We start from the raw sequence: 27,485 nt of genomic DNA, 5'->3' as shown, positions 1-27,485 counted from the left end.
CAACATCTCATGTGTCTATAACTATTCCATAAAGGTACAAAGTATTTCAAGAAGAAACAATTGAATAAAATAGAATGCATGCAGATACCAAAACTAATTATTATAATTTGAAAACATCTTTTGTACAAATAAAATTTAATAAATCCAAATAGCCAGCTATAAGTGTCTTAAAATTTATATACTTCCCTGTAAAATGTAGTTTTTATTTATTGTTTTTCTTGTGTACAAATATTAATACACAGCATTGTAAATACGGCTTACCATTTTTTTAAATACTATAAATATTTGGAACATAACTCAAGGCAGCATCAGTTCAATTCATAACGTAGAATACAAACAAAATGGTTTCAAAGGCAATTGCTCTCTTTTTCGTCCTGGCATCAGCTCTTGCAGACACTCAATACCAACCTCCTACCTATACCTATCCCGATACCTTCCAACAGCCCTCCTCTACATCTCCATTAAGGACCGATCCCTACTCTTACCAATATGCCGTCCAGGATGGAATCTGGCAATGACTTTTCAGCTCAAGAGTCATCTGATGGACAAGTTGTCTCGGGATCATACAGAGTACTCCTTCCCGATGGTCGAGTTAAAGTTGTAACTTATGAGGTTGAAGGAGGAAGTGGTTTTGTGGCTGATGTAAAATATGAAGGAACACCTCACTATTCCGTTATTCCACAAGCAAAATATGTATAATATAAATAAATGTATATGTAAAATATACCTAAATTAACATGATTCCATTGAGATAAAGCTCTGAAAAATTTGGCAAATAAAAATGCACAAATACTAATTTAAAAAACGTCAAATTATAGAAATTTTGAGAATCCTTGAAAAAGGGCCAACATTGAGATCTCCCAAACGGCCCTTCAGCTCACATAAGTATAAAATTTCAGACATAGTGTGTTTTTTTAAACACCTTCACAAAAAATATCAAAATCGTCCGTGATGAGTGTAGTTTATTTGACGTTTTTTAAATTAGTATTTGTGCATTTTGATTTTGCCAATTTTTCAGAGCTTTATCTCAATGGAATCATGTTAATTTAGGTCTATAGTTTTTTCATATCAGTAAGATAAATTTGTTGAGACATAAGATTTTTCTGATAATTACAGCTTTATAATCCAGGATGCTTTTCCTCATCAGTGGCGTCACGTTCAACCCCTCCCCCAAAAAAAAAAGAAGTTATATTTAAATATTTCAGAAATGATTGAGACAAGTTCCTTTGAAGAAAACGGGGAAGAGTAAGCTACAAAATTTCTCCAGCATCGATTTTCTCATGAATTTTGTGGTGGAAGAACTTTCCATAGATATTCTGGGACTAAATAGGGAATGCCTATATACCCCATTTGCACATGTTTCTCCATTTGTCGCTGAACATGGAGACTCTCAATTTTCACTCGTAATTTTTGACTCGCTAAAACTGGGCAAAACAGTGTCTGAGATCCACACCGAGCTCACAATTGTTTACCTAAATGCTTGCCCTACTCGTGGAACACTCTTTTGGTGATCTGGTGAGATCCAGGATGATAAGCTCGAGAAAGGTGTTTCCTCAGAATGGTCCGGGGAGATAAGGACACCCAACAAAATCACCCAACTCAATGACTTGGTGAAGAACAACTCCCGATTGAGCGTTCAAGAGGTCCCAATGAAGCTTCCCTAACACCCACAGTGGCTTTTAGGTTCCTGACAGATGATCTTGGCTTCAAAAATCTGCCTAGCGTTAATGCAGAGAAAGGTGGAAACGATCAGGATCTCAATCTCTATGACCGATTTATCTTCTGTGACCTGAAGCATTTGCTCATGGATTACGATTTTGATAGCCATGAAACCTCACACGTTCTGCGAGTGATTAAGTTACTGAAGAAAAAAGAGCTCTTCCGTTAGTTGTGGGAGTTGGAGAACCACCCCGAGCAAAAATTATCAAAATTGGTGATGAGATCTCATAAATTTCCAAAAAATTGCGTAAATTTTTCTAAAGTTTTGTAAAGAATATGTTTATTGAGGTAAAAAAATTAAATCACTTTAATGTTTCAGATTTGAGGCGAATTACAATATGGAAACTCTCTAATATTGTTTGCAGACGATTCATAAAGAAGTTCAATAAACAAAAATTTAGTTATATATAATGATTTGGAAATAATTAAATTTCGTTATAGAGTAAAAACTTTTACACTCTTATGTGCTTGTGTATATTAAGAAAAAATTAAGCATCCAATTTTCTTGCAAATTCGATGCATGTACATTTTGTTAAATTTTTATTCAAGATTCCAGTATAACATAGTGTTAGGATTATAAATAAAGTAACTTCCTCAAATTAAATTATCTAAATATTCAGTCTTTTCCTCATATACCTAACCTGCATTTCAAAATAAAAATCAAGAGTTAGAAAGATACATATTTGATAAAAAAAAAAATAAGAGGATGCTGAAGCAAATTGAGACTCTTTAGAAATATGTAAATGACAAAATGTGTCACTAATGGGATTAGTCAAAATATGTTTGGAAAGCTTCGATTTAATTAATAAATAAGTAATACGGTTTACATAGTGTTTCCAAAAAATGCCGTTTACTTGAGTCCTTGAACATCAAATGAAGATAATGGAGTACACTTATTTGAAGAATTTGCTATATTAAAACCCTGCCATTGTAGCTAAATTTACCTTAATTACTTTAATGAATAACGACAAGAATTGAGCAAACTGATCAAAGTTTCGGCTCTTTTTAATATCAAGTCGTCCTTTTTAAAAAAATGAATTTCAGTATATGAAGTGCATTTCAATTTTTTTAGGGGTTCAAACTAATGATCCAATTTTTATGAATTTTTTTAACCTTTTGGATATATAAAAATTATAACAAAAATTCAATTCAATTATTTATTAAGGAATAAATACAAGTTCATGCAATTCACAGAAAATTAAATAAATACAAATCTATGCTTTAGACATATTTTGCTTTTTGAATAACAGAATACGGAAGTGCTTCTTCATATTTTACATCAGCCACAAAACCACTTCCTCCTTCAACCTCATAAGTTACAACTTTAACTCGACCATCGGGAAGGAGTACTCTGTATGATCCCGAGACAACTTGTCCATCAGATGACTCTTGAGCTGAAAAGTCATTTCCAGATTCTACATCCTGGACGGCATATTGGTAAGAGTAGGGATCGGTTCTTAATGGAGATGTAGAAGAGGGCTGTTGGAAGGTATCGGGATAGGTATAGGTAGGAGGTTGGTATTGAGTGTCTGCAAGAGCTGATGCCAGGACGAAAAAGAGAGCAATTGCCTTTGAAACCATTTTGTTTGTATTCTACGTTATGAATTGAACTGATGCTGCCTTGAGTTATGTTCCAAATATTTATAGTATTTAAAAAATGGTAAGCCGCATTTACAATGCTGTGTATTAATATTTGTACACAAGAAAAACAATAAATAAAAACTACATTTTACAGGGAAGCATATAAATTTTAAGACACTTATAGCTGGCTATTTGGATTTATTAAATTTTATTTGTACAAAAGATGTTACCTTCAAGTTATAATAATTAGTTTTGGTATCAGCATGCATTCTATTTTATTCAATTGTTTCTTTTTGAGTTACTTTGTACCTTTATGGAATAGTTATTGACACATGAGATGTTGGCTTTAATGATCCTAAGTTAGTATACATTAACTAATTAGTATGTTAATATGGTACTGAAAAACAACACCTCAACTTTCAGAATTTCTGTGGATTTTAATATATTCAATTAAAGAAATATTGATAAAACTATGAGTAAAATATTTAGAAATAGCTTCAAAGGAAAGAAATATATTTAGTACCTATGAAAGTAAATGATTAAAAACTTTTGCAATTTTATGATCCACATAAATTTCAAGTAACTATCTATATATTTTAATCTGAATATATTAATATCTGTGTTTGCAATTTTGAATAACTTTTAGTGTAATATATGAAATATCTGTAAAATAGTTATAAATTTTTAATATTCGACCAAACTTAAGCTTTGGTAGAATTATTTTAGATCTACCGCCCTTCCATCATAATTACCCACTAACCTGTTTAAATTGATACCCTCCGATAGAGAACATAGTTAATGAACTGGGATTCAGCGTTATCCCAAATATTAAGAAAATTTTTACTTGACAGATATACGAAATAAACTCACAATTACGCTTTTTAAATTTGTAATATTTTCTTCACTACTTCGTCATTTTGCACTCATAAATATCAATCAAAATACTATAAAATCATGTTTCAATTCAAAACATTATTATACTTTTTTAAATTAATGTTAACAACATTAGTTTGCGAGATCACCAATATATAATTTGTGACTATAATAGGTAAGACATTATAATTTCATTTTGATACAAACTTTTATAATATATTTTAACTAATTTTAGACACTATACAGGGAGCGGGGATCAAATTGTCGCCTACTTTAAACCTTGATAACTTGAAGACGACATTATCAAATAAAAAACCGGTTACCAAATAGGAAAGCTATTCTTGTCAGCTGAGGATATGTAGTTCAGTTAGCATCATGCCGTCATCATATGAGGAGATAAAGAGCTATAAGTAGAACGAGGAGCTTTCGAGGTCCACCGTAGTCATGGCATTGGTTAATAATGGAGGTGAAATCTCCAATTCAACGATTGTTTCAACCTTAGGAGTGAATTTACAGACTGTTCAGCGTATCCGTAAGAAGCTAGAGTACACCTGGGATGTAGATGCCACCATAAAGAGGGCACCCAAGGAGGAGGGCGCCGACAGGAAGGTCAGGGACACCGACTTTGTCGACAAGTTGAAGAAGATGGTTGAGGATGCCCCTACCAGGTCCATGAAGGCCGGAGACAGACCTTGGGTGTGGCAACAGGACTCAGCAACTTGCCATGTGTCTAAAATCTCCATACAGTAGTTAACCGAGACGTCGTAACCAAGGATTTGTGGCCTCCTAACTCTCCCGACCTTAATCCTTTGGACTATTTGTCTGGGGCTATGTCTATCGACATAGCCCCAGACATCCCCATAGCACCAAGGCCAGCCTGATGGACTCCATCAAGGAGTTATTCGGCAACATGGACAATGAGTGGTCAGAAGAGCCTGCGGCCGGTTCAGAGGCCGTATTGAGGCTGTTATTGATGCCAACGGTGATTATATCGAATAAATGGCTACTTTACACCTATATGCTCGTTATAGTTTTAATTTTCAATAAAAAAGTTAAAAAATGTATATTTTGTGTTGCTTTTTGTAGAAAAATATTTTGGCGACAATTTGATCCCCGCTCCCTTTATAAGTACTCATTAATTCTAATGAGTTTTAGTGTGGTATACGGAATAACAGCTAATATTACGTGGGTAGCAACCTTTCCTTTATTTTTGCTCATCAGTATCTCTGTAATAATCAGTCATAATGTTTATGTTAATTTAAAAAAATAGAAAATATAGTTTGAGTAACAGTATTAGCAACCCAAAGGACTAGGAGAATACAAACATTAAGTGAGAATAATAAGAATTCCACTTGACCACCAATTTGATGAAACAATGGATAAAAGGATTAAAATAACAATATCGATGACAAAAGAACCTAAAATCTTCCATACGATGTGTATATGGATCAAAGATATACGCGTTAACAAGCGTAAACTCATTTCCAAAAGAATCACAAGTATAAATATTAGGAACAAAACTCTAGTTACCATCAGTTCAATTCATACAGTAGAATACAAACAAAATGGTTTCAAAGGTAATCGTTCTCTTTTTGGTTCTTGGATCTGCTCTTGCAGCTCCTCAATACCAAAGTCCCATCTATACATCTACTCAATCCCCTGAGCCCTACTCATACCAATATGCCGTCCAGGATGCGGAATCTGGAAATGACTTTTCTGCTCAAGAGTCATCTGATGGACAAGTTGTCTCTGGATCCTACAGAGTACTTCTTCCTGATGGTCGTGTTAAAGATGTAACTTATCATGTGGAAGGAGACAGTGGCTTCGTGGCTGATGTCAAATATGAAGAAACACCTTACCATGCTGTTGGTCCCCAAGCCAAATATGTTTAAGACTAAGATTTTTATTTATTTTCCTTTTTCTCTGAGTTACAATCAATTGTATTTATTTATGAATAAACAATATAAATAGATTTTTGTATTTTGCATTATCATATGTAAGCAGCAGAAATCATAACTCCTGCGGGCTTCCGTAACCGATAACGGACTCTCTTTGTGGGGGTATTGAAGAAATAGCATTTCCAATCACACGGTCATTTTGGGGATTGAATGTGGCTTTAATGATTAAATGTTTATCATGAACGAAAGTTATATTTGGGAGTGTACCATTTATAATGCTATTAAGAAGAATATTGCTTTTTTCCACTTAATTTCGTTTTGTTTTTGTAGTTAAGAGATGACGCTTCTGAAAACGATACACATACATGTTAAGCTAGACAATTTTGGATATCTTTGGCAAAGAACTACACTATCTTTTTGTTGATTGGGGTTTCATTTGTCCTTTGTCGATGGAGTATGACGTATAATTATGAAGTAATAATTAAGAATAAAATGCGTTTCAGTTTTTACAACTAAATATCCCTTAAAACTAAAATATTATACAGGGAAATTATTTTTATATAGAAAATATAAATTACTTCAAAACATGAAAAAAAAAAAAAAAAAAAAAAAATAATGAGGTATTATAAGTGAATATTCATTTTAAACTATAATGTTTAATTATGTATTTTTTATGAACGCAAAATGTTCTTTCAATAAAACATTATTCATGAGAAATGATCAATCATTTACAGATTATTCGTATTAATATGATCGAATTGGAAGTATTTTCCTTTAATTACCTTGATTTTCCTTTCACAGAGTATGCCATCATGAAATTGGCATTGAAATAAGAAAAAAATATGATTATAATATCAAGTATTCAAGGTATTTCAAGTCAGCCATGGCCCCAAAGACCCAAAAAACCAGAAAGAAAAGAAGAACCAATATGAAAAATTTCAGCAAAATCCATTAATTGGTTCAGCCGTGATTGAAGGACACACAAACACACACAGACATTCAAATTAAAATATATAGATAGTTACTTAAAATTTATGTAGATCATAAAAGTGCAAAAGTTTTTAACTATTTATTGTCACAGGTACGAATTATATTTCTTTCATTGGAAGCTATTTCTAAATATTTTACTCATAGTTTTGTCAATATTTCTTTAATTGAGTATTTTACAACTATTAAAAATGATTTCTGAAAGTTGAAGTGTTGTCTTTTCAGTATCATATTCTCATGCTAATTAGTTAATGTATACTAACTTAATTTTTCGAAAAGGATCATTAAAGCCAACATTTCATGTGTCTATAACTATTCCATAAAGGTACAAAGTATTTCAAAAAGAAACAATTGAATAAAATAGAATGCATGCAGATACCAAAACTAATTACTATAACTTGAAGGTAACAACTTTTGAACAAATAAAATTTAATAAATCCAAATAGCCAGCTATAAGTGTCTTAAAATTTATATGCTTCGCTGTAAAATGTTTTTGTTTTTCTTGTGTACAAACATTAATACACAGCATTGTAAATACGGCTTACCATTTTTTTAAATACTATAAATATTTGGAACATAACTCAAGGCAGCATCAGTTCAATTCATAACGTAGAATACAAACAAAATGGTTTCAAAGGCAATTGCTCTCTTTTTCGTCCTGGCATCAGCTCTTGCAGACACTCAATACCAACCTCCTACCTATACCTATCCCGATACCTTCCAACAGCCCTCCTCTACATCTCCATTAAGGACCGATCCCTACTCTTACCAATATGCCGTCCAGGATGGACCATCTGGAAATGACTTTTCAGCTCAAGAGTCATCTGATGGACAAGTTGTCTCTGGATCATACAGAGTACTTCTTCCCGATGGTCGAGTTAAAGTTGTAACTTATGAGGTTGAAGGAGGAAGTGGTTTTGTGGCTGATGTAAAATATGAAGGAACACCTCACTATTCCGTTATTCCACAAGCAAAATATGTCTAAAACATGGATTTTTATTTTTTTAATTTTCTGTGATTTGCATGAACTTGTATTTATTTCTTAATAAATAATTGAATTGAATTTTTGTTATAATTTTTATATATCCTAAAGGTTAATAAAATTCCATAAAAATGGAATCAATAGTTTGAACCACTAAAAAAATTGAAATGCATTTAATTTACTGAAAGTTTGCTCAATTCTTGTCATGATTCTTTAAAGTGGTTAAGGTAAGTATAGCTACAATGACAGGGTTTTATTATAGCAAATTCTTCAAATAAGTGTACTACATTATAATCATTTGATATTCAAGGACTCAAGTATACGGCATTTTTTGGAAACATTATGTAAACGGTATTGCTTATTTATTAATTAAATTATTCCTACAATTATATACATAACTTTTGATGAATTATTTATCGTTTTACAAACACTTGTCTTGTTTAATACTGTATTTCATTTACAATAATTGAAGCATGTACCATGAACCTTTCCGTGAATCTAAGCTATCCAAACATATTTTGACTAATTCCATATTTTTTCCTTTATATGTTTCTAAAGAGTCTTAATGAGTTTTTGCATCTTCCCTATCTTAATCAAATATGATTTATTGTTACTTGAATACATTTTTTATTACAATATTTCAGAGTAATTTATTGAAGGGCATTCATTCCATGTCAAGTTTACTTAATTTTAAAATTTTTATGATACTGCATCATTGATATTTCGTTAGAGTGTTTACCTTTACAATAAAACATCATCTCTAAAATTTCAAGTTTTGGGGTTTCCTCTAAATTTGGCCCTTCTTGAAGAATTCTCGAATTTTAGTGTACACAGTACAGTACCAACTAATTATATTTTCATAGTCCACATTCGGGATTATGAAAATGAGTACTTTTTCCCCGATGAACCGGTTAAAGTTGTAACTTACGTGTTTGAAGGTATGAGTGGCATTGGGTTGATGACAAATATGAAGGACCACCTTATTATTGGGGTGTTCAATAACGCAAAAATTTCTACAATTTAGATTATTAGTGATTTATTTTTCAGAGAATCCCATGATATTGTATTTATGAATACATAATTGACCTGATTTTTTTTATACTTTTAAATTATAAAGGTAGAAAAAATATGATGTACATAATTGTGATGATTAACTTGGACTCAATGAAAAAATTGAAATTCCTTTCATCTTTAAAGAAAATCATATTCGTTATAGGGACTTTAATAACATTAAAAATAACCAGTATAAAGTGATGGGGTTTTATCAATTTTAGTCCTACTTAATCAAATTAAGTAAGGTAAGCATAGAAACTAATATAAATACATAATGTAGGCTGAAAAGGTGGCAGATGAGAATTAATCTATTAAATAAACTATTCCTACAGTTATGTAAATAATTTTTTAATGAATAAATTATTGTTAGTTTTACGTATACTTGACTTGTTAAATGCTGTTATTGTTTCCCCATAATTGAAGCCTCTATCATCATCACCCTTTCTTTGAATCTTAGCCATTAAAACATTTATTGACCAATCTCACAAGAAACTCAATTTTTTTACATTACATATTACTTAAGAGTCTCAATGTACTTCCACATCCTCTCTATTTTTACCAAATATGTATATTCCATCCACTTAGTATGCATAGTTTTCTTACTCTTGATTTTTATTTTGAAAATTCAGTTTAACTAAATGAGGAAGAAACTGAATACTGAAATAATTTAATTTAAGGAAGTTACTTTATTTATAATCCTAACTCTATGCTTTGTTAGAATCTGGAATGAAAATTTAACAATATATACATGCATCGAATTTTCAAGTTTACTGGATGCACATTTTTTTTTGTTAATATACACAAAAAATGTAAAAGTTTCTGCTAAATAAAAAATAGATTTTTTTCTACATCAGTGAACAGAATACAATTTTATTTTATTATGGAAATTTTTTATTAGCACGTTGTAAACAACGTAATTAGCCTCATAGCCTCATTTTTACCTGAATAATCATCTTCTTTAAAGAATTGTTTTATTTTTAATACTATAATGCTGTAAAGGTGTCTGTCTCTATTTCAACAACAAAGAATTGTTAAATGTATTACTTATAAATCAATTTAAAATTAATCGTTACTTACATTAATGATCTATTTCTATTTTTCATATTGGCAAAAGGTACGAATAATAAGTTTATTGGTTTGGATTCTCATTAAAATTATGTCTTCAGGGTTAACTTAACCTTGTATTTTTGTATAATACGATTTTAAAGTTATCATTTCACTCGATTCTATTTCTTACTCAAATAGATAATATTTAAAGAAACCTATTTATGAATATAATGAGAAATAACCCATACAAATATGACAAATATTTGTTTTGAATATTTTCTCATGTAAAAAAAGTTATTCTAGCAAAATCAAAACATTGGATAATTCAATCGGTAATGATTGATTCCATATCCATATTCAAATTAGTCAGGACTTAAATTATAACCCTGTATAAAGTTTATTTAGAAAAAAATTCAAAAACCATTTTTATTACGTAGGTATCATGCGAGACAATGCCGTAAGAAAAGTTGACGTCAAAAAGTGTCAAATAAAACTCTCTTGAATTTGGGAATAGATGCTTATCAATGGAGAATTGTGCATATGTGAGAAGGAATCCTTGGCAATTAAATCCCAACTGAACTGACTCTGGCCACTAAGATTTGATTTTGTGATGATATATTCAGAGGATTCCTTTGAAGGTTCATCTCTGCGAATACTTCACTCACTACAAGTCTCTAACTTGTTCCCAGGGATTCGTTCCCCCTCATGCACACTTTTCCATCGATGAACACCAATCCCGAATTCGCAATCCTACTTTAATAATTTTCTTGTACGATTTTGCTGTTGAAAAGTGTAAGTAGTCCAGGTTTTTGTATGACTCATAGGGACAGTAAAAAATAACAGACGCTTATAAATCTATGAGCACACATCCATAAACATATTTGGAATTTGCTAAATCCTAAAAGAGATTAAAGTTATTTTTAAGTTGATCTCAAATAAATGAACTTCCTCAAAATCATTTATCAGTGATACAAGAAGGACATAATACAACCTAATACAGGAGAAATTAATCACACTTATTTATTTTAGTAGATTTTATGTTTGATTATAATTATTCTTGTGTGTTTTTAAGGTCACTAGATAATTTTGCCGAAGAGCCATTTTTCCAGATAGATTAATATATAAATAAATGAGATTTATTGGTCATTTTTGTAATTTATGAATATAATTAATGTTCATTTCATTTGTTTAATTAAAAAATTTAATGTGTATTACTATAAAACACTTCAATGATTATTTTCTGTTAGTAAAATGATAGAATCATGCCCAAAATTTCAACAACAATACATCTCACTATATAATAAATTTCGTACTAGCGACAAAGTAGGTAATTAATTTAGTATAATAAGAAAAACAAAAATAAATAAGCACAGCAACGATTCGAATTGAAGTATTGCTAATCAATTCTCTATTAGTAGTTATGATTGGATATGTGTTAACTTATGTCAGAAAATACTTAAGGATTGACGAACAAGTATAAAATGAGGCAAGTAGGCAAGTTGCTGGGTCTGAGGCAAGTTATATTTTCTTGCCGACCTTTCCTTGAGCACCAACGAATATTCCTAATATCCAAAATAGACCACGACCCTCAAGTTGTACAGGTGAAGTGCTGGACCGATCTGTTGTTTAAACTCTACCACCCCCGTGATTCTAAGAACAAAAAAACCCTTCAAATAAGCTAGAATACACCCCTGTTTACAGTTTGTGGGGCGTTGTTTCACGAAAAAGATAAATTCTTCAACAACTGTTTCCCTAAGCATCAAATTCCGTCTTATATCCAAAATACACCCAGGCCCTCAGGTTGTACAGGTGAAGTGATAAAAAGGATATTTCAAGCCAGCCGTGGCCCCTAGGACCCAAAACACCAGAAAAAACAGAAGAACCAACATGAAACATTTTAGCAAAATCCATTAATTGGTTCAGCCGTGATTGAAGGACACACAAACACACACAGACATTCAGATTAAAATATAATGATAGTTACTTGAAATTTATGTGGATCATAAAATTGCAAAAGTTTTTAATTATTTACTTTCATAGGTACGAAATATATTTCTTTCATTTGAAGCTATTTCTAAATATTTTACTCATAGTTTTATCAATATTTCTTTAATTGAATAAATTAAAATACACAGAAATTCTGAAAGTTGAGATGTTGTCTTTTCAGTACCATATTAACATGCTAATTAGTTAATGTATACTAACTTGAGATCATTAAAGCCAACATCTCATGTGTCAATAACTATTCCATAAAGGTACAAAGTATTTCAAAAAGAAACAATTGAATTAAATAGAATGCATGCTGATACCAGAACTAATTATTATAACTTGAAGGTAACATCTTTTGTACAAATAAATTTTAATAAACCCAAATAGCAGCTATAAGTGTCTTAAAATTTATATGCTTCGCTGTAAAATGTTTTTGTTTTTCTTGTGTACAAACATTAATACACAGCATTGTAAATACGGCTTACCATTTTTTTAAATACTATAAATATTTGGAACATAACTCAAGGCAGCATCAGTTCAATTCATAACGTAGAATACAAACAAAATGGTTTCAAAGGCAATTGCTCTCTTTTTCGTCTTGTCATCAGCTCTTGCAGACACTCAATACCAACCTCCTACCTATACCTATCCCGATACCTTCCAACAGCCCTCCTCTACATCTCCATTAAGAACCGATCCCTACTCTTACCAATATGCCGTCCAGGATGGACCATCTGGCAATGACTTTTCAGCTCTAGAGTCATCTGATGGACAAGTTGTCTCGGGATCATACAGAGTACTTCTTCCCGATGGTCGAGTTAAAGTTGTAACTTATGAGGTTGAAGGAGGAAGTGGCTTTGTGGCTGATGTCAAATATGAAGGAACACCTTACTATGCTGTTGGTCCACAAGACAAATATGTCTAAAACATAGATTTTTATTTTTTTAATTTTCTGTGATTTGCATGAACTTGTATTTATTCCTTAATAAATAATTGAATTGAATTTTATCAAGAATTTTTATATCTTTTTTTTTGTCTTTTGTCTTTCCTCTTCACTATCATACAAAAGTAAATCGTTGACAAAATTAATCATGATAAGAAACACATCTTGGTTTTAACGAAAGTTGTACTCTTATTTGAAATACATGTAGAGTCAATCTAGAAATAAGTTGGTAATATTTCATACATAACCTCTTTTAGTGAACTGGGACAGTATAAACCCCATTTTTATGAAAATGCTTCTGATTACTTTTAATATACTTGTCAGTATGCTGCTACAAAATTAATTCAGCCTATAAGCAATTATTTTTTTATTTTAAGACTCTGTAATCATATAGTAAAACTCCCTAATAAATCCCCAGTTTTACCTTCAGGTTTATCCTGAGCACACTCGCACGTAACCAATCAATTCACATAACGTGTTCTGTCCTCAAGAATGAAAAAATAATAATAGAACTTGAGAAAAAAAGACTTAATGGGATGGGATGTCTGATGAGTATAATAGGGGTCTAACTAACAAACACAAAGAAATCAGTGCTTCCTGTATGCTAATTATAAAATGACTATAACAGTTAATTAATTTTTACGTTCTAGAGCTTATATTTTATTCAAGCCGTAACATATCCTGGAAATGCATCTGAATTATGATATACATCAGAGAGCAATAGCAAAAACAAAAAAAATAGTGTTCGTTGTGTAAATATATAGGCCTGCAATATTTCATTAACACAACTACATTGATAGTTCTTACATCAAAAATATGTATTTGATACACATGAGGGTGCACTATGTACAGTGCACCCTGTATACACATTCGATGATATATCCACACACTTGCTATATTTCATTAATACGGCAACATTGTTATATTCTTAGGTCGCAATATGTTTAAGATATATACCAAGGAGCGTTATATACATTCCACCTTAATTTAATTAACTGTTTTTCTTAAAAGTCGTTCCTTTGTATTTCCGTCTGCAGTCTGGGATTCTTATTTTTTAAATGTGATAACTGAGGAAAAAGAAAGTGGTTACAAGAATGTACAACTATTTTATATAAAACATGCCCCCTCATAAAAACTGAAACTTTTTTTAGGAACAGATTCCAAAGAAGGTTAGAAACTTCCAATGATGCAATTAGTGTTAGTAATTGTACTTAAAACATTATGAAATCTTTATATAAGTGTAATCCACTACAAAATTTTTAGTAAATGATGTTGAGTAGTCAATGATGCACCATATTTTTAAATGCATATATTATATATATAAAATAAATTTATATCTAATACTTTAAGAATCGGCTATATTGATTCAATACAGGTTTTTTAAATATCAGTTTGAATCATTCTTTTTTCTAAATATTGAGAGTTGAATAAAAAAATGAAGTTGAATCAATAGATGATTCTGAATCATCCCCCAAGTTTTATATTTTATAATATTATTTATATTTAGAGATTTGATTACAAAGATTTAATACAGCTTCTTTTAATATGTAGAAGTAAAGTTTAAATATCAGGGTTTGCTTTTTTCTGACAGCCTATCCATATATATTATGCATCTAAACAAATAATTATTTGATTCAATTTGGAAGTCAGTACAGGTTTTGCGAAATTTTAGGTTATGGTACAACAGAGGGTATGAATTTGCCTCATATTTCCGAAAACATGAAACCTCTTCAAATATTCAATGCTACAGTCTCCCTTGGTAAAATTGTAATTTGCCCTAGGAGATCATAGGATTGTAATCCCTACTAGAAGAATTAATGATTCTTCTTTATAAGTCATGATCTTAATCTGTCCTAGGACAGATTACAATCATGATCTCTTCTAGGAGAGGCAACAATTCTAGTAGATTTCCATCTCTACTGTTTTTATATATAAAAATGTATTAACCTGTTGATATTTAATAACTTTTTTCTGAGAGCCCATAACTTATGTCTAAAGGTGAAAATATATGTGAGCTAATTTGAGTATATAAAAATCCACACATTTCTTTGTTTAATTAATTTTATTAAAATTTAAAAATAATTATTTAGTAATAAATAAACACAATTCCACATAATTCACCGAAAAAGTTAATTAAATAATAAATATAGAACAATCTAAATTTTAAACATTGTATTTGACTCGCGGAACAAGGGAATAATTAGGTGTTACTTAATATTTTGTTTGTGGACCAACAGCATAGTAAGGTGTTCCTTCATATTTGACATCAGCCACAAAACCACTTCCTCCTTCAACCTCATAAGTTACAACTTTAACTCGACCATCGGGAAGAAGTACTCTGTATGATCCCGAGACAACTTGTCCATCAGATGACTCTTGAGCTGAAAAGTCATTACCAGATGGCCCATCCTGGACGGCATATTGGTAAGAGTAAGGATCGGTCCTTAATGGAGATGTAGAGGAGGGTTGTTGGAAGGTATCGGGATAGGTATAGGTAGGAGGTTGGTATTGATTGTCGGCAAGAGCTGATGACAGGACGAAAAAGAGAGCAATTGCCTTTGAAACCATTTTGTTTGTATTCTACGTTATGAATTGAACTGATGTTGCCTTGAGTTATGTTCCAAATATTTATAGTATTATTAATTTTTTAGCAAAAAAGATCATGCCTGTTGGCGCGTATCTGTAATCCATAAAAATACAAATATATGTAAATATATTTATCTCGTACGCAAGATTTCAGGTATTTTAATATTTCTTAGTCTTAGATTTGTTAACTTTAACATTGAAATAACTAAAATATATTTTGTTGAATTTAGCAAACAATGATTAAATATTTGGCCCTTAAAAACATTCCAATGTAGGCAATTAAGTAAACAAGACAGGGTAATATAACTTTATTTGTACCAAAACTCAAATGTGTAGTAGTGAAATGAAGGAAAACAAAAAGTAAATATTTAAGATTTTATAATTTAAATATGAAGTTACATTCAAATTCGCTAACTTGAAAACTTTACCGAAAGACATACAATTTTTCACGGTCAATTTTCACAAAGATACTTTTCCCAGAACCTAATAATATTATGTATTATGATTTATACAATGAGATGTTTTTTTTATTTTTTTGTTGGTGATGATAAATTTATTAATAACAATATTTTATATCTCTTTCAAGATAAACAAAAAAATCCCAATCAGTTAACTATATGAATAGAATTGAATCAGGGGTATTATGTGAATTCTAAACACTCATCACGGACGATTTTGATATTTTTTTGTGAAGGTGTTTAAAAAAAACACACTATGTCTGAAATTTTATACTTATGTGAGCTGAAGGGCCGTTTGGGAGTCTCTCAATGTTGGCCCTTTTTCAAGGATTCTCGAAATTTCTATAATTTGACGTTTTTAAATTAGTATTTGTGCATTTTGATTTTGCCAATTTTTCAGAGCTTTATCTCAATGGAATCATGTTAATTTAGGTCTATAGTTTTTTCATATCAGTAAGATAAATTTGTTGAGACATAAGATTTTCCTGATAATTACAGCTTTATAATCCAGGATGCTTTTCCTCATCAGTGGCGTCAGGCTCAACCCCTCCCCCAAAAAAAAAAAAAAAAAAAAGTTATATTTAAATATTTCAGAAATGATTGAGACAAGTTCCTTTGAAGAAAACAGGGAAGAGTAAGCTACAAAATTTATCCAGCATCGATTTTCTCATGAATTTTGCGGTGGAAGAACTTTCCATAGATATTCTGGGACTAAATAGGGAATGCCTACATACCCCATTTGCACATGTTTCTCCATTTGTCGCTGAACATGGAGACTCTCAATTTTCACTCGTAATTTTTGACTCGCTAAAACTGGGCAAAACAGTGTCTGAGATCCACACCGACTCACAATTGTTTACCTAAATGCTTGCCCTACTCGTGGAACACTCTTTTGGTGATCTGGTGAGATCCAGGATGATAAGCTCGAGAAAGGTGTTTCCTCAGAATGGTCCGGGGAGATAAGGACACCCAACAAAATCACCCAACTCAATGACTTGGTGAAGAACAACTCCCGATTGAGCGTTCAAGAGGTCCCAATGAAGCTTTCCTAACACCCACAGTGGCTTTTAGGTTCCTGACAGATGATCTTGGCTTCAAAAATCTGCCTAGCGTTAATGCAGAGAAAGGTGGAAACGATCAGGATCTCAATCTCTATGACCGATTTATCTTCTGTGATCTGAAGCATTTGCTCATGGATTACGATTTTGATAGCCATGAAACCTCACACGTTCTGCGAGTAATTATGTTACTGAAGAAAAAGAGCTCTTCCGTTAGTTATGGGAGTTGGAGAACCACCCTGAGCAAAAATGATCAAAATTGGTGATGAAATCTCATAAATTTCCAAAAAATTGCGTAAATTTTTCTAAAGTTTTGTAAAGAATATGTTTATTGAGGTAAAAAAATTAAATCACTTTAATGTTTCAGATTTGAGGCGAATTACAATATGGAAACTCTCTAATATTGTTTGCAGACGATTCATAAAGAAGTTCAATAAACAAAAATTTAGTTATATATAATGATTTGGAAATAATTAAATTTCGTTATAGAGTAAAAACTTTTACACTCTTATGTGCTTGTGTATATTAAGAAAAAAATTAAGCATCCAATTTTCTTGCAAATTCGATGCATGTACATTTGTTAAATTTTTATTCAAGATTCCAGTATAACATAGTGTTAGGATTATAAATAAAGTAACTTCCTCAAATTAAATTATCTAAATATTCAGTCTTTTCCTCATATACCTAACCTGCATTTCAAAATAAAAATCAAGAGTTAGAAAGCTTTACATACTAAGTGGATGGGAGATACATATTTCATAAAAAATTAAGAGGATGCTAAAGCACATTGAGACTCTTTAGAAATATGTAAATGACAAAATGTGTCACTAATGGGATTAGTCAAAATATATTTGGAAAGCTTCGATTTAATTAATAAATAAGTAATACGGTTTACATAGTGTTTCCAAAAAATACCGTTTACTTGAGTCCTTGAACATCAAATGAAGATAATGGAGTACACTTATTTGAAGAATTTGCTATATTAAAACCCTGTCATTGTAGCTATACTTACCTTAACCACTTTAAAGAATCATGACCAGAATTGAGCAAACTTTCAAAGTAAATTAAATGCATTTCAATTTTTTTTAGTGGTTCAAACTATTGATTTCATTTTTATGGAATTTTATTAACCTTTAGGATATATAAAAATTATAACAAAAATTCAATTCAATTATTTATTAAGAAATAAATACAAGTTCATGCAAATCACAGAAAATTAAAAAAATAAAAATCCATGTTTTAGACATATTTTGCTTGTGGAATAACGGAATAGTGAGGTGTTCCTTCATATTTTACATCAGCCACAAAACCACTTCCTCCTTCAACCTCATAAGTTACAACTTTAACTCGACCATCGGGAAGGAGTACTCTGTATGATCCCGAGACAACTTGTCCATCAGATGACTCTTGAGCTGAAAAGTCATTGCCAGATTCTACATCCTGGACGGCATATTGGTAAGAGTAGGGATCGGTTCTTAATGGAGATGTAGAGGAGGGCTGTTGGAAGGTATCGGGATAGGTATAGGTAGGAGGTTGGTATTGAGTGTCTGCAAGAGCTGATGCCAGGACGAAAAAGAGAGCAATTGCCTTTGAAACCATTTTGTTTGTATTCTACGTTATGAATTGAACTGATGCTGCCTTGAGTTATGTTCCAAATATTTATAGTATTTAAAAAAATGGTAAGCCGTATTTACAATGCTGTGTATTAATATTTGTACACAAGAAAAACAACAAAAAAAACAATATTTTACAGAGAAGCATATAAATTTTAAGACACTTATGGCTGGCTATTTGGATTTATTAAATTTTATTTGTACAAAAGATGTTATTTTCAAGTTATAATAATTAGTTTTGGTATCTGCATGCATTCTATTTTATTCAATTGTTTCTTTTTGAGTTACTTTGTACCTTTATGGAATAGTTATAGACACATGAAATGTTGGCTTTAATGATCCTAAGTTAGTATACATTAACTAATTAGTATGTTAATATGGTACTGAAAAACAACACCTCAACTTTCAGAATTTCTGTGGATTTTAATATATTCAATTAAAGAAATATTGATAAAACTATGAGTAAAATATTTGGAAATAGCTTCAAATGAAAGAAATATATTTCGTACCTATGAAAGTAAATAATTAAAAACTTTTGCAATTTTATGATCCACATAAATTTCAAGTAACTATCTATATATTTTAATCTGAATGTCTGTGTGTGTTTGTGTGTCCTTCAAGCACGGCGGAACCAATGAATGGATTTAGCTGACATTTTCATGTTGGTTCTTCTTTTTTTTCTGGTTTTTTGGGTCCTAGGGGCCACGGCTGGCTTGAAATATCCTTTTTATCACTTCACCTGTACAACCTGAGGGCCCGGGTGTATTTGGGATATAAGACGGAATTTGATGCTTAGGGAAACAGTTGTTGAAGAATTTATCTTTTTCGTGAAACAACGCCCCACAAACTGTAATCAGGGGTGTATTCTAGCTTATTTGAAGGGTTTTTTGGTTCTTAGAATCACGGTGGTGGTAGAGTTTAAACAACAGATCGGTCCAGCACTTCACCTGTACAACTTGAGGGTCGTGGTCTATTTTGGATATTAGGAATATTCGTTGGTGCTCAAGGAAAGGTCGGCAAGAAAATATAACTTGCCTCAGACCCAGCAATTTGCCTACTTGCCTCATTTTATACTTGTTCGTCAATCCTTAAGTATTTTCTGACATAAGTTAACACATATCCAATCATAACTACTAATAGAGAATTGATTAGCAATACTTCAATTCGAATCGTTGCTGTGCTTATTTATTTTTGTTTTTCTTATTATACTAAATTAATTACCTACTTTGTCGCTAGTACGAAATTTATTATATAGTGAGATGTATTGTTGTTTACATTTTGGGCATGATTCTATCATTTTACTAACAGAAAATAATCATTGAAGTGTTTTATAGTAATACACATTAAATTTTTTAATTAAACAAATGAAATGAACATTAATTATATGTATAAATTACAAAAATGACCAATAAATCTCATTTATTTATATATTAATCTATCTGGAAAAATGGCTCTTCGGCAAAATTATCTAGCGACCTAAAAACACACAAGAATAATTATAATCAAACATAAAATCTACTAAAATAAATAAGTGTGATTAATTTCTCCTGTATTGGGTTGTATTATGTCCTTCTTGTATCACTGATAAATGATTTTGAGGAAGTTCATTTATTTTAGATCAACTTAAAAATAACTTTAATCTCTTTTGGGATTTAGCAAATTCCAAATATGTTTATGGATGTGTGCTCATAGATTTATAAGCGTCTGTTATTTTTTTACTGTCCCTATGAGTGATACAAAAACCTGGACTACTTACACTTTTCAACAGCAAAATCGTACAAGAAAATTATTAAAGTAGGATTGCAAATGTTGGGATTGGTGTTCATCAATGGAAAAGTGTGCATGAGGGGGAACGAATCCCTGGGAACAAGTTTGAGACTTGTAGTGAGTGAAGTATTCGTAGAGATGAACATTCAAGGGAATCCTCTAAATATATCATCACAAAATCAAATCTTAGTGGCCAGAGTCAGTTCAGTTGGGATTTAATTGCCAAGGATTCCTTCTCACATATGCACAATTCTCCATTGATAAGCATCGATCCCAAATTCAAGAGAGTTTTATTTTGACACTTTTTGACGTCAACTTTTCTTACGGCATTGTCTCGCATGATACCTACGTAATAAAAATGGTTTTTGAATTTTTTTAAATGAACTTTGTACAGGGTTATAATTTAAGTCCTGTAACAGACTAATTTGAATATGGATATGGAAACAATCATTATCGATTGCAATATCCAATGTTTTGATTTTGCTAGAATAACTTTTATTTACATCAGAAAATATTCAAAACAAATATTTGTCATATTTGTATGGGTTATTTCTCATTATATTCATAAATAGGTTTCTTTAAATATTATCTATTTGAGTAAGAAATAGAATCGAGTGAAATGAAAACTTTAAATTCGTATTATACAAAAATACAAGGTTAAGTTAACCCTGAAGACATAATTTTAATGAGAATCCAAACCAATAAACTTATTATTCGTACCTTTTGCCAATATGAAAAATAGAAATAGATCATTAATGTAAGTAACGATTTATTTTAAATTGATTTATAAGTAATACATTTAACAATTCTTTGTTGTTGAAATAGAGACAGACACCTTTACAGCATTATAGTATTAAAAAATAAAACAATTCTTTAAAGAAGATGATTATTCAGGTAAAAATGAGGCTATGAGGCTAATTACGTTGTTTACAACGTGTTAATAAAAAATTTCCATAATAAAATAAAATTGTATTCTGTTCACTGATGTAGAAAAAATCTATTTTTTTATTTAGCAGAAACTCTTACACTTTTTGTGTATATTAAGGAAAAAAATGTGCATCCAGTAATCTTGAAAATTCGATGCATGTATATATTGTTAAATTTTCATTCCAGATTCTAACAAAGCATAGAGTTAGGATTATAAATAAAGTAACTTCCTTAAATTAAATTATTTCAGTATTCAGTTTCTTCCTCATTTAATTAAACTGAATTTTCAAAATAAAAATCAAGAGTAAGAAAACTATGCATACTAAGTGGATGGAATATACATATTTGGTAAAAATAGAGAGGATGTGGAAGTACATTGAGACTCTTAAGTAATATGTAATGTAAAAAATTTGAGTTTCTTGTGGGATTGGTCAATAAATGTTTTGATGGCTCAGATTCACAGAAAGGGTGATGATGATAAAGGCTTCAATTATAGGAAACAATATCAGCATTTAACAAGTCAAGTATACGTAAAACTAATAATAACTTATTCATTAAAAAATTATTTCCATAACTGTAGGAATAGTTTATTTAATAGATTAATTCTCATCTGCCACCTTTTCAGCCTACATTATGTATTTATATTAGTTTCTATGCTTACCTTACTTAATTTGATTAAGTAGGACTAAAATTGATAAAACCCCATCACTTCATACTGGTTATTTTTAAGGATAATAAAGTCCCTATAACGAAAATGATTTTCTTTAAAGATGAAAGGAATTTCAATTTTTTCATTGAGTCCAAGTTAATCATCACAATTATGTACATCATATTTTTTCTACCTTTATAATTTAAAAGTATAAAAAAAATCAGGTCAATTATGTATTCATAAATACAATATCATGGGATTCTCTGAAAAATAAATCACTAATAATCTAAATTGTAGAAATTTTTGCCTTATTGAACACCCCAATAATAAGGTGGTCCTTCATATTTGTTATCAGCCCAATGCCACTCATACCTTCAAACACGTAAGTTACAACTTTAACCAGTTCATCGGGGAAAAGTACTCATTTTCATAATCCCGAATGTGGACTATGAAAATATAATTAGTTGGTACTGTACTGTGTACACTAAAATTCGAGAATCCTTCAAGAAGGGCCAAATTTAGAGGAAATCCCAAAACTTGAAATTTTAGAGATGATGTTTTATTGTAAAGGTAAACACTCTAACGAAATATCAATGATGCAGTATCATAAAAATTTTAAAATTAAGTAAACTTGACATGGAATGCCCTTCAATAAATTACTCTGAAATATTGTAATAAAAAATGTATTCAAGTAACAATAAATCATATTTGATTAAGATAGGAAGATGCAAAAACTCATTAAGACTATTTAGAAACATATAAAGGAAAAATATGGAATTAGTCAAAATATGTTTGGATAGCTCAGATTCATAGAAAGGTTCATGGTACATGCTTCAATTATTGTAAATGAAATAACTGTATTAAACAAGACAAGTGGTTGTAAAACGATAAATAATTCATCAAAAGTTATGTATATAATTGTAGGAATAATTTAATTAATAAATAAGCAATACCGTTTACATAATGTTTCCAAAAAATGCCGTATACTTGAGTCCTTGAATATCAAATGATTATAATGTAGTACACTTATTTGAAGAATTTGCTATATTAAAACCGTATCATTGTAGCTATACTTACCTTAACCACTTTAAAGAATCATGACTAGAATTGAGCAAACTTTCAGTAAATTAAATGCATTTCAATTTTTTTTAGTGGTTCAAACTATTGATTCCATTTTTATGGAATTTTTTAACCTTTAGGATATATAAAAAAATTATAACAAAAATTCAATTCAATTATTTATTAAGAAATAAATACAAGTTCATGCAAATCACAGAAAATTAAAAAAATAAAAATCAATGTTTTAGACATATTTTGCTTGTGGAATAACGGAATAGTGAGGTGTTCCTTCATATTTTACATCAGCCACAAAACCACTTCCTCCTTCAACCTCATAAGTTACAACTTTAACTCGACCATCGGGAAGGAGTACTCTGTATGATCCCGAGACAACTTGTCCATCAGATGACTCTTGAGCTGAAAAGTCATTGCCAGATGGTCCATCATAACGATCCAGAAATAATATGTGAGATCATTATTCGATCCATATCTCACTCCTGAACAGTCCTACCTGAGATACCGGGTCGCCTTTGGAGTGTATTATATAGACTTGCAAAGACTGGAACAAAAATAAAACACTCGCCCATGGATTTCGTGACTGTGAATATTTAGAAGGAATATGGTTTATAATGGCTAAACGACTCACTCACTGCATAACAGATTATCTATTCAAAGAAGTCTAACCATAAGTATGATAAGGTATATCCTTAAGTTATCTAATAGATAAAAATGGTATCATTCAATAATTGGATTAAAAATACGCATTAACAAGCGTAAACTCATTTCCAAAAACATCACAAGTATAAATATTAAGAACAAAACTCTAGTTACCATCAGTTCAATTCATACAGTAGAATATAAAACAAAATGGTTTCAAAGGTAATCGTTCTCTTTTTGGTTCTTGGATCCGCTCTTGCAGCTCCTCAATACCAAAGTCCCATCTATACATCTACTCAATCCCCTGAGCCCTACTCTTACCAATATGCCGTCCAGGATGTAGAATCTGGGAATGACTTTTCTGCTCAAGAGTCATCTGATGGACAGGTTGTCTCTGGATCCTACAGAGTACTTCTTCCCGATGGTCGTGTTAAAGATGTAACTTATCATGTGGAAGGAGACAGTGGCTTCGTTGCTGATGTCAAATATGAAGAAACACCTTACCATGCTGTTGGTCCCCAAGCCAAATATGTTTAAGACTAAGATTTTTATTTATTTTACTTTTTCTCTGAGTAACAAGCAATTATATATATTTATTAATAAACAATATAATTCTATTTTTGGTTTATATTTTTATATAAGGTTTCAAAAAATAATGGACCTGGAATCATGGTTTTAAATCTTGACTTAATTCAAATTTTATTACTTGAATTCAGATTATTTCCTTTGTTATTAATTCTACCAATGACAGTGGCACATTCATTTTTTATTTAATCCTTCGATAATTTGCTGATATTGTCTTCTGTCTTTTTTTCAAAGAGTTTGAATATGTGAGTTCAAAAAACTATATTTAGCAATTTCATTTTAAACTTTCTGTCTTGGTTTCAAACTTGTCAAAGACATTTTAATTAATGCTATTTTTCAAATGTAATCTATGCAATTGACATGTTTAAACTGTCCCACAAATTCGAATTTTCTCACTTTTCAAAACAAAAACTGGATTTATTCTTACAGATATTTGAGAAAAAATCGTAGAATATACAACAAATATTCGTATGTGAATTACTTATTAAATATTAATACACAGCATTGTAAATACGGCTTACCATTTTTTTAAATACTATAAATATTTGGAACATAACTCAAGGCAGCATCAGTTCAATTCATAACGTAGAATACAAACAAAATGGTTTCAAAGGCAATTGCTCTCTTTTTCGTCCTGGCATCAGCTCTTGCAGACACTCAATACCAACCTCCTACCTATACCTATCCCGATACCTTCCAACAGCCCTCCTCTACATCTCCATTAAGGACCGATCCTTACTCTTACCAATATGCCGTCCAGGATGGGCCATCTGGTAATGACTTTTCAGCTCAAGAGTCATCTGATGGACAAGTTGTCTCGGGATCATACAGAGTACTCCTTCCCGATGGTCGAGTTAAAGTTGTAACTTATGAGGTTGAAGGAGGAAGTGGTTTTGTGGCTGATGTCAAATATGAAGGAACACCTTACTATGCTGTTGGTCCACAAACAAAATATTAAGTAACACCTAATTATTCCCTTGTTCCGCGAGTCAAATACAATGTTTAAAATTTAAATTGTTCTATATTTATTATTTAATTAACTTTTTCGGTGAATTATGTGGAATTGTGTTTATTTATTACTAATTAATTATTTTTAAATTTTAATAAAATTAATTAAACAAAGAAATGTGTGGATTTTTATATACTCAAATTAGCTCACATATATTTTCACCTTTAGACATAAGTTATGGGCTCTCAGAAAAAAAGTTATTAAATATCAACAGGTTAATACATTTTTTTATATATAAAAACAGTAGAGATTGAAATCTACTAGAATTGTTGCCTCTCCTAGAAGAGATCATGATTGTAATCTGTCCTAGGACAGATTAAGATCATGACTTATAAAGAAGAATCATTAATTCTTCTAGTAGGGATTACAATCCTATGATCTCCTAGGGCAAATTACAATTTTACCAAGGGAGACTGTAGCATTGAATATTTGAAGAGGTTTCATGTTTTCGGAAATATGAGGCAAATTCATACCCTCTGTTGTACCATAACCTAAAATTTCGCAAAACATATTGCGACCTAAGAATATAACAATGTTGCTGTATTAATGAAATATAGCAAGTGTGTGGATATATCATCGAATGTGTGGATACAGGGTGCACTGTACATAGTGCACCCTCATGTGTATCATATACATATTTTTGATGTAAGAACTATCAATGTAGTTGTGTTAATGAAATATTGCAGGCGTATATATTTACACAACGAACACTATTTTTTTTTCTTGTTTTTGCTATTGCTTTGATGTATATCATAATTCAGATGCATTTCCAGGATATGTTACGGCTTGAATAAAATATAAGCTCTACAATGTAAAAATTAATTAACTGTTATAGTCATTTTATAATTTGCATACTGGAAGCACCGATTTCTTTGTGTTTGTTAGTTAGACCCCTATTATACTCATCAGACATCCCATCCCATTAAGTTTTTTTCTCAAGTTCTATTATTATTTTTTCATTCTTGAGGACAGAACACGTTATGTGAATTGAGTGGTTACGTGCGAATGTGCTCAAAATAAACCTGAAGGTAAAACTGAGGATTTATTAGGGAGTTTTACTATATTATTACAGCGTCTTAAAATAAAAAAATAATTGCTTATAGGCTGAATTAATTTTGTAGCAGCATACTGACAAGTAGATTAAAAGTAATCAGAAGGATATTCATAAAAATGGGGTTTATACTGTCCCAGTTCACTAAAAGAGGTTATGTATGAAATATTACCAACTTATTTCTAGATTGACTCTACATGTATTTCAAATAAGAGTACAACTTTCGTTAAAACCAAGATGTGTTTCTTATCATGATTAATTTTGTCAACGATTTATTTTTGTATGATAGTGAAGAGGAAAGACAAAGACAAAAAAAAAAAGATATAAAAATTCTTGATTAAATTCAATTCAATTATTTATTAAGGAATAAATACAAGTTCATGCAAATCACAGAAAATTAAATAAATAAAAATCTATGTTTTAGACATATTTGTCTTGTGGACCAACAGCATAGTAAGGTGTTCCTTCATATTTTACATCAGCCACAAAACCACTTCCTCCTTCAACCTCATAAGTTACAACTTTAACTCGACCATCGGGAAGGAGTACTCTGTATGATCCCGAGACAACTTGTCCATCAGATGACTCTTGAGCTGAAAAGTCATTTCCAGATGGTCCATCCTGGACGGCATATTGGTAAGAGTAGGGATCGGTCCTTAATGGAGATGTAGAGGAGGGCTGTTGGAAGGTATCGGGATAGGTATAGGTAGGAGGTTGGTATTGAGTGTCTGCAAGAGCTGATGCCAGGACGAAAAAGAGAGCAATTGCCTTTGAAACCATTTTGTTTGTATTCTACGTTATGAATTGAACTGATGCTGCCTTGAGTTATGTTCCAAATATTTATAGTATTTAAAAAAATGGTAAGCCGTATTTACAATGCTGTGTATTATTATTTGTACACAAGAAAAACAATAAATAAAAACAACATTTTACAGGGAAGCATATAAATTTTAAGACACTTATGGCTGGCTATTTGGATTTATTAAATTTTATT

The 27,485-nt window shown here is 30.9% G+C and overlaps 9 protein-coding genes across 9 annotated transcripts; 5 read left to right on the top strand and 4 right to left on the bottom strand.

The window, feature by feature from the left end:
* Positions 1 to 2,940: 2,940 nt before the first annotated feature.
* LOC121131221 (cuticle protein 21-like) lies at positions 2,941 to 3,300 on the bottom strand. Its single transcript, XM_040726730.1, has one exon. It carries the CDS (start codon positions 3,298 to 3,300, stop codon positions 2,941 to 2,943), a length of 360 nt encoding a protein of 119 aa, XP_040582664.1.
* Positions 3,301 to 5,730: 2,430 nt separating this feature from the next.
* Positions 5,731 to 6,145, top strand: LOC121131233 (cuticle protein 19.8-like). Its single transcript, XM_040726744.2, has one exon. It carries the CDS (start codon positions 5,739 to 5,741, stop codon positions 6,063 to 6,065), a length of 327 nt encoding a protein of 108 aa, XP_040582678.1. The 5' UTR covers positions 5,731 to 5,738; the 3' UTR covers positions 6,066 to 6,145.
* Positions 6,146 to 7,683: 1,538 nt separating this feature from the next.
* LOC121131232 (cuticle protein 18.6-like) lies at positions 7,684 to 8,043 on the top strand. Its single transcript, XM_040726743.2, has one exon. The coding sequence runs from the start codon at positions 7,684 to 7,686 to the stop codon at positions 8,041 to 8,043; it is 360 nt and encodes a 119-aa protein (XP_040582677.1).
* Positions 8,044 to 12,694: 4,651 nt separating this feature from the next.
* On the top strand, positions 12,695 to 13,054 carry LOC121131235 (cuticle protein 18.6-like). The gene has a single exon (XM_040726745.1). The coding sequence runs from the start codon at positions 12,695 to 12,697 to the stop codon at positions 13,052 to 13,054; it is 360 nt and encodes a 119-aa protein (XP_040582679.1).
* A 2,229-nt stretch (positions 13,055 to 15,283) lies between these two features.
* Positions 15,284 to 15,640, bottom strand: LOC121131228 (cuticle protein 18.6-like). Its single transcript, XM_040726739.2, has one exon. The coding sequence runs from the start codon at positions 15,638 to 15,640 to the stop codon at positions 15,284 to 15,286; it is 357 nt and encodes a 118-aa protein (XP_040582673.1).
* Positions 15,641 to 18,413: 2,773 nt separating this feature from the next.
* LOC121131227 (cuticle protein 18.6-like) lies at positions 18,414 to 18,773 on the bottom strand. Its single transcript, XM_040726738.2, has one exon. The coding sequence runs from the start codon at positions 18,771 to 18,773 to the stop codon at positions 18,414 to 18,416; it is 360 nt and encodes a 119-aa protein (XP_040582672.1).
* A 5,283-nt stretch (positions 18,774 to 24,056) lies between these two features.
* LOC139907493 (cuticle protein 19.8-like) lies at positions 24,057 to 24,383 on the top strand. The gene has a single exon (XM_071893914.1). It carries the CDS (start codon positions 24,057 to 24,059, stop codon positions 24,381 to 24,383), a length of 327 nt encoding a protein of 108 aa, XP_071750015.1.
* A 649-nt stretch (positions 24,384 to 25,032) lies between these two features.
* LOC121131231 (cuticle protein 18.6-like) lies at positions 25,033 to 25,389 on the top strand. Its single transcript, XM_040726742.2, has one exon. The coding sequence runs from the start codon at positions 25,033 to 25,035 to the stop codon at positions 25,387 to 25,389; it is 357 nt and encodes a 118-aa protein (XP_040582676.1).
* Positions 25,390 to 26,911: 1,522 nt separating this feature from the next.
* Positions 26,912 to 27,271, bottom strand: LOC121131230 (cuticle protein 18.6-like). The gene has a single exon (XM_040726741.2). The coding sequence runs from the start codon at positions 27,269 to 27,271 to the stop codon at positions 26,912 to 26,914; it is 360 nt and encodes a 119-aa protein (XP_040582675.1).
* Between the last annotated feature and the right edge of the window lie 214 nt (positions 27,272 to 27,485).

This window comes from Lepeophtheirus salmonis, unplaced genomic scaffold (genome assembly GCF_016086655.4).
Source record: "Lepeophtheirus salmonis unplaced genomic scaffold, UVic_Lsal_1.4 unplaced_contig_3068_pilon, whole genome shotgun sequence".
In the NCBI taxonomy this organism is placed as follows: domain Eukaryota; kingdom Metazoa; phylum Arthropoda; class Copepoda; order Siphonostomatoida; family Caligidae; genus Lepeophtheirus; species Lepeophtheirus salmonis.
Note: the sequence above shows the minus strand (reverse complement) of the source record. Positions and strands in the feature narration are given on the sequence as shown.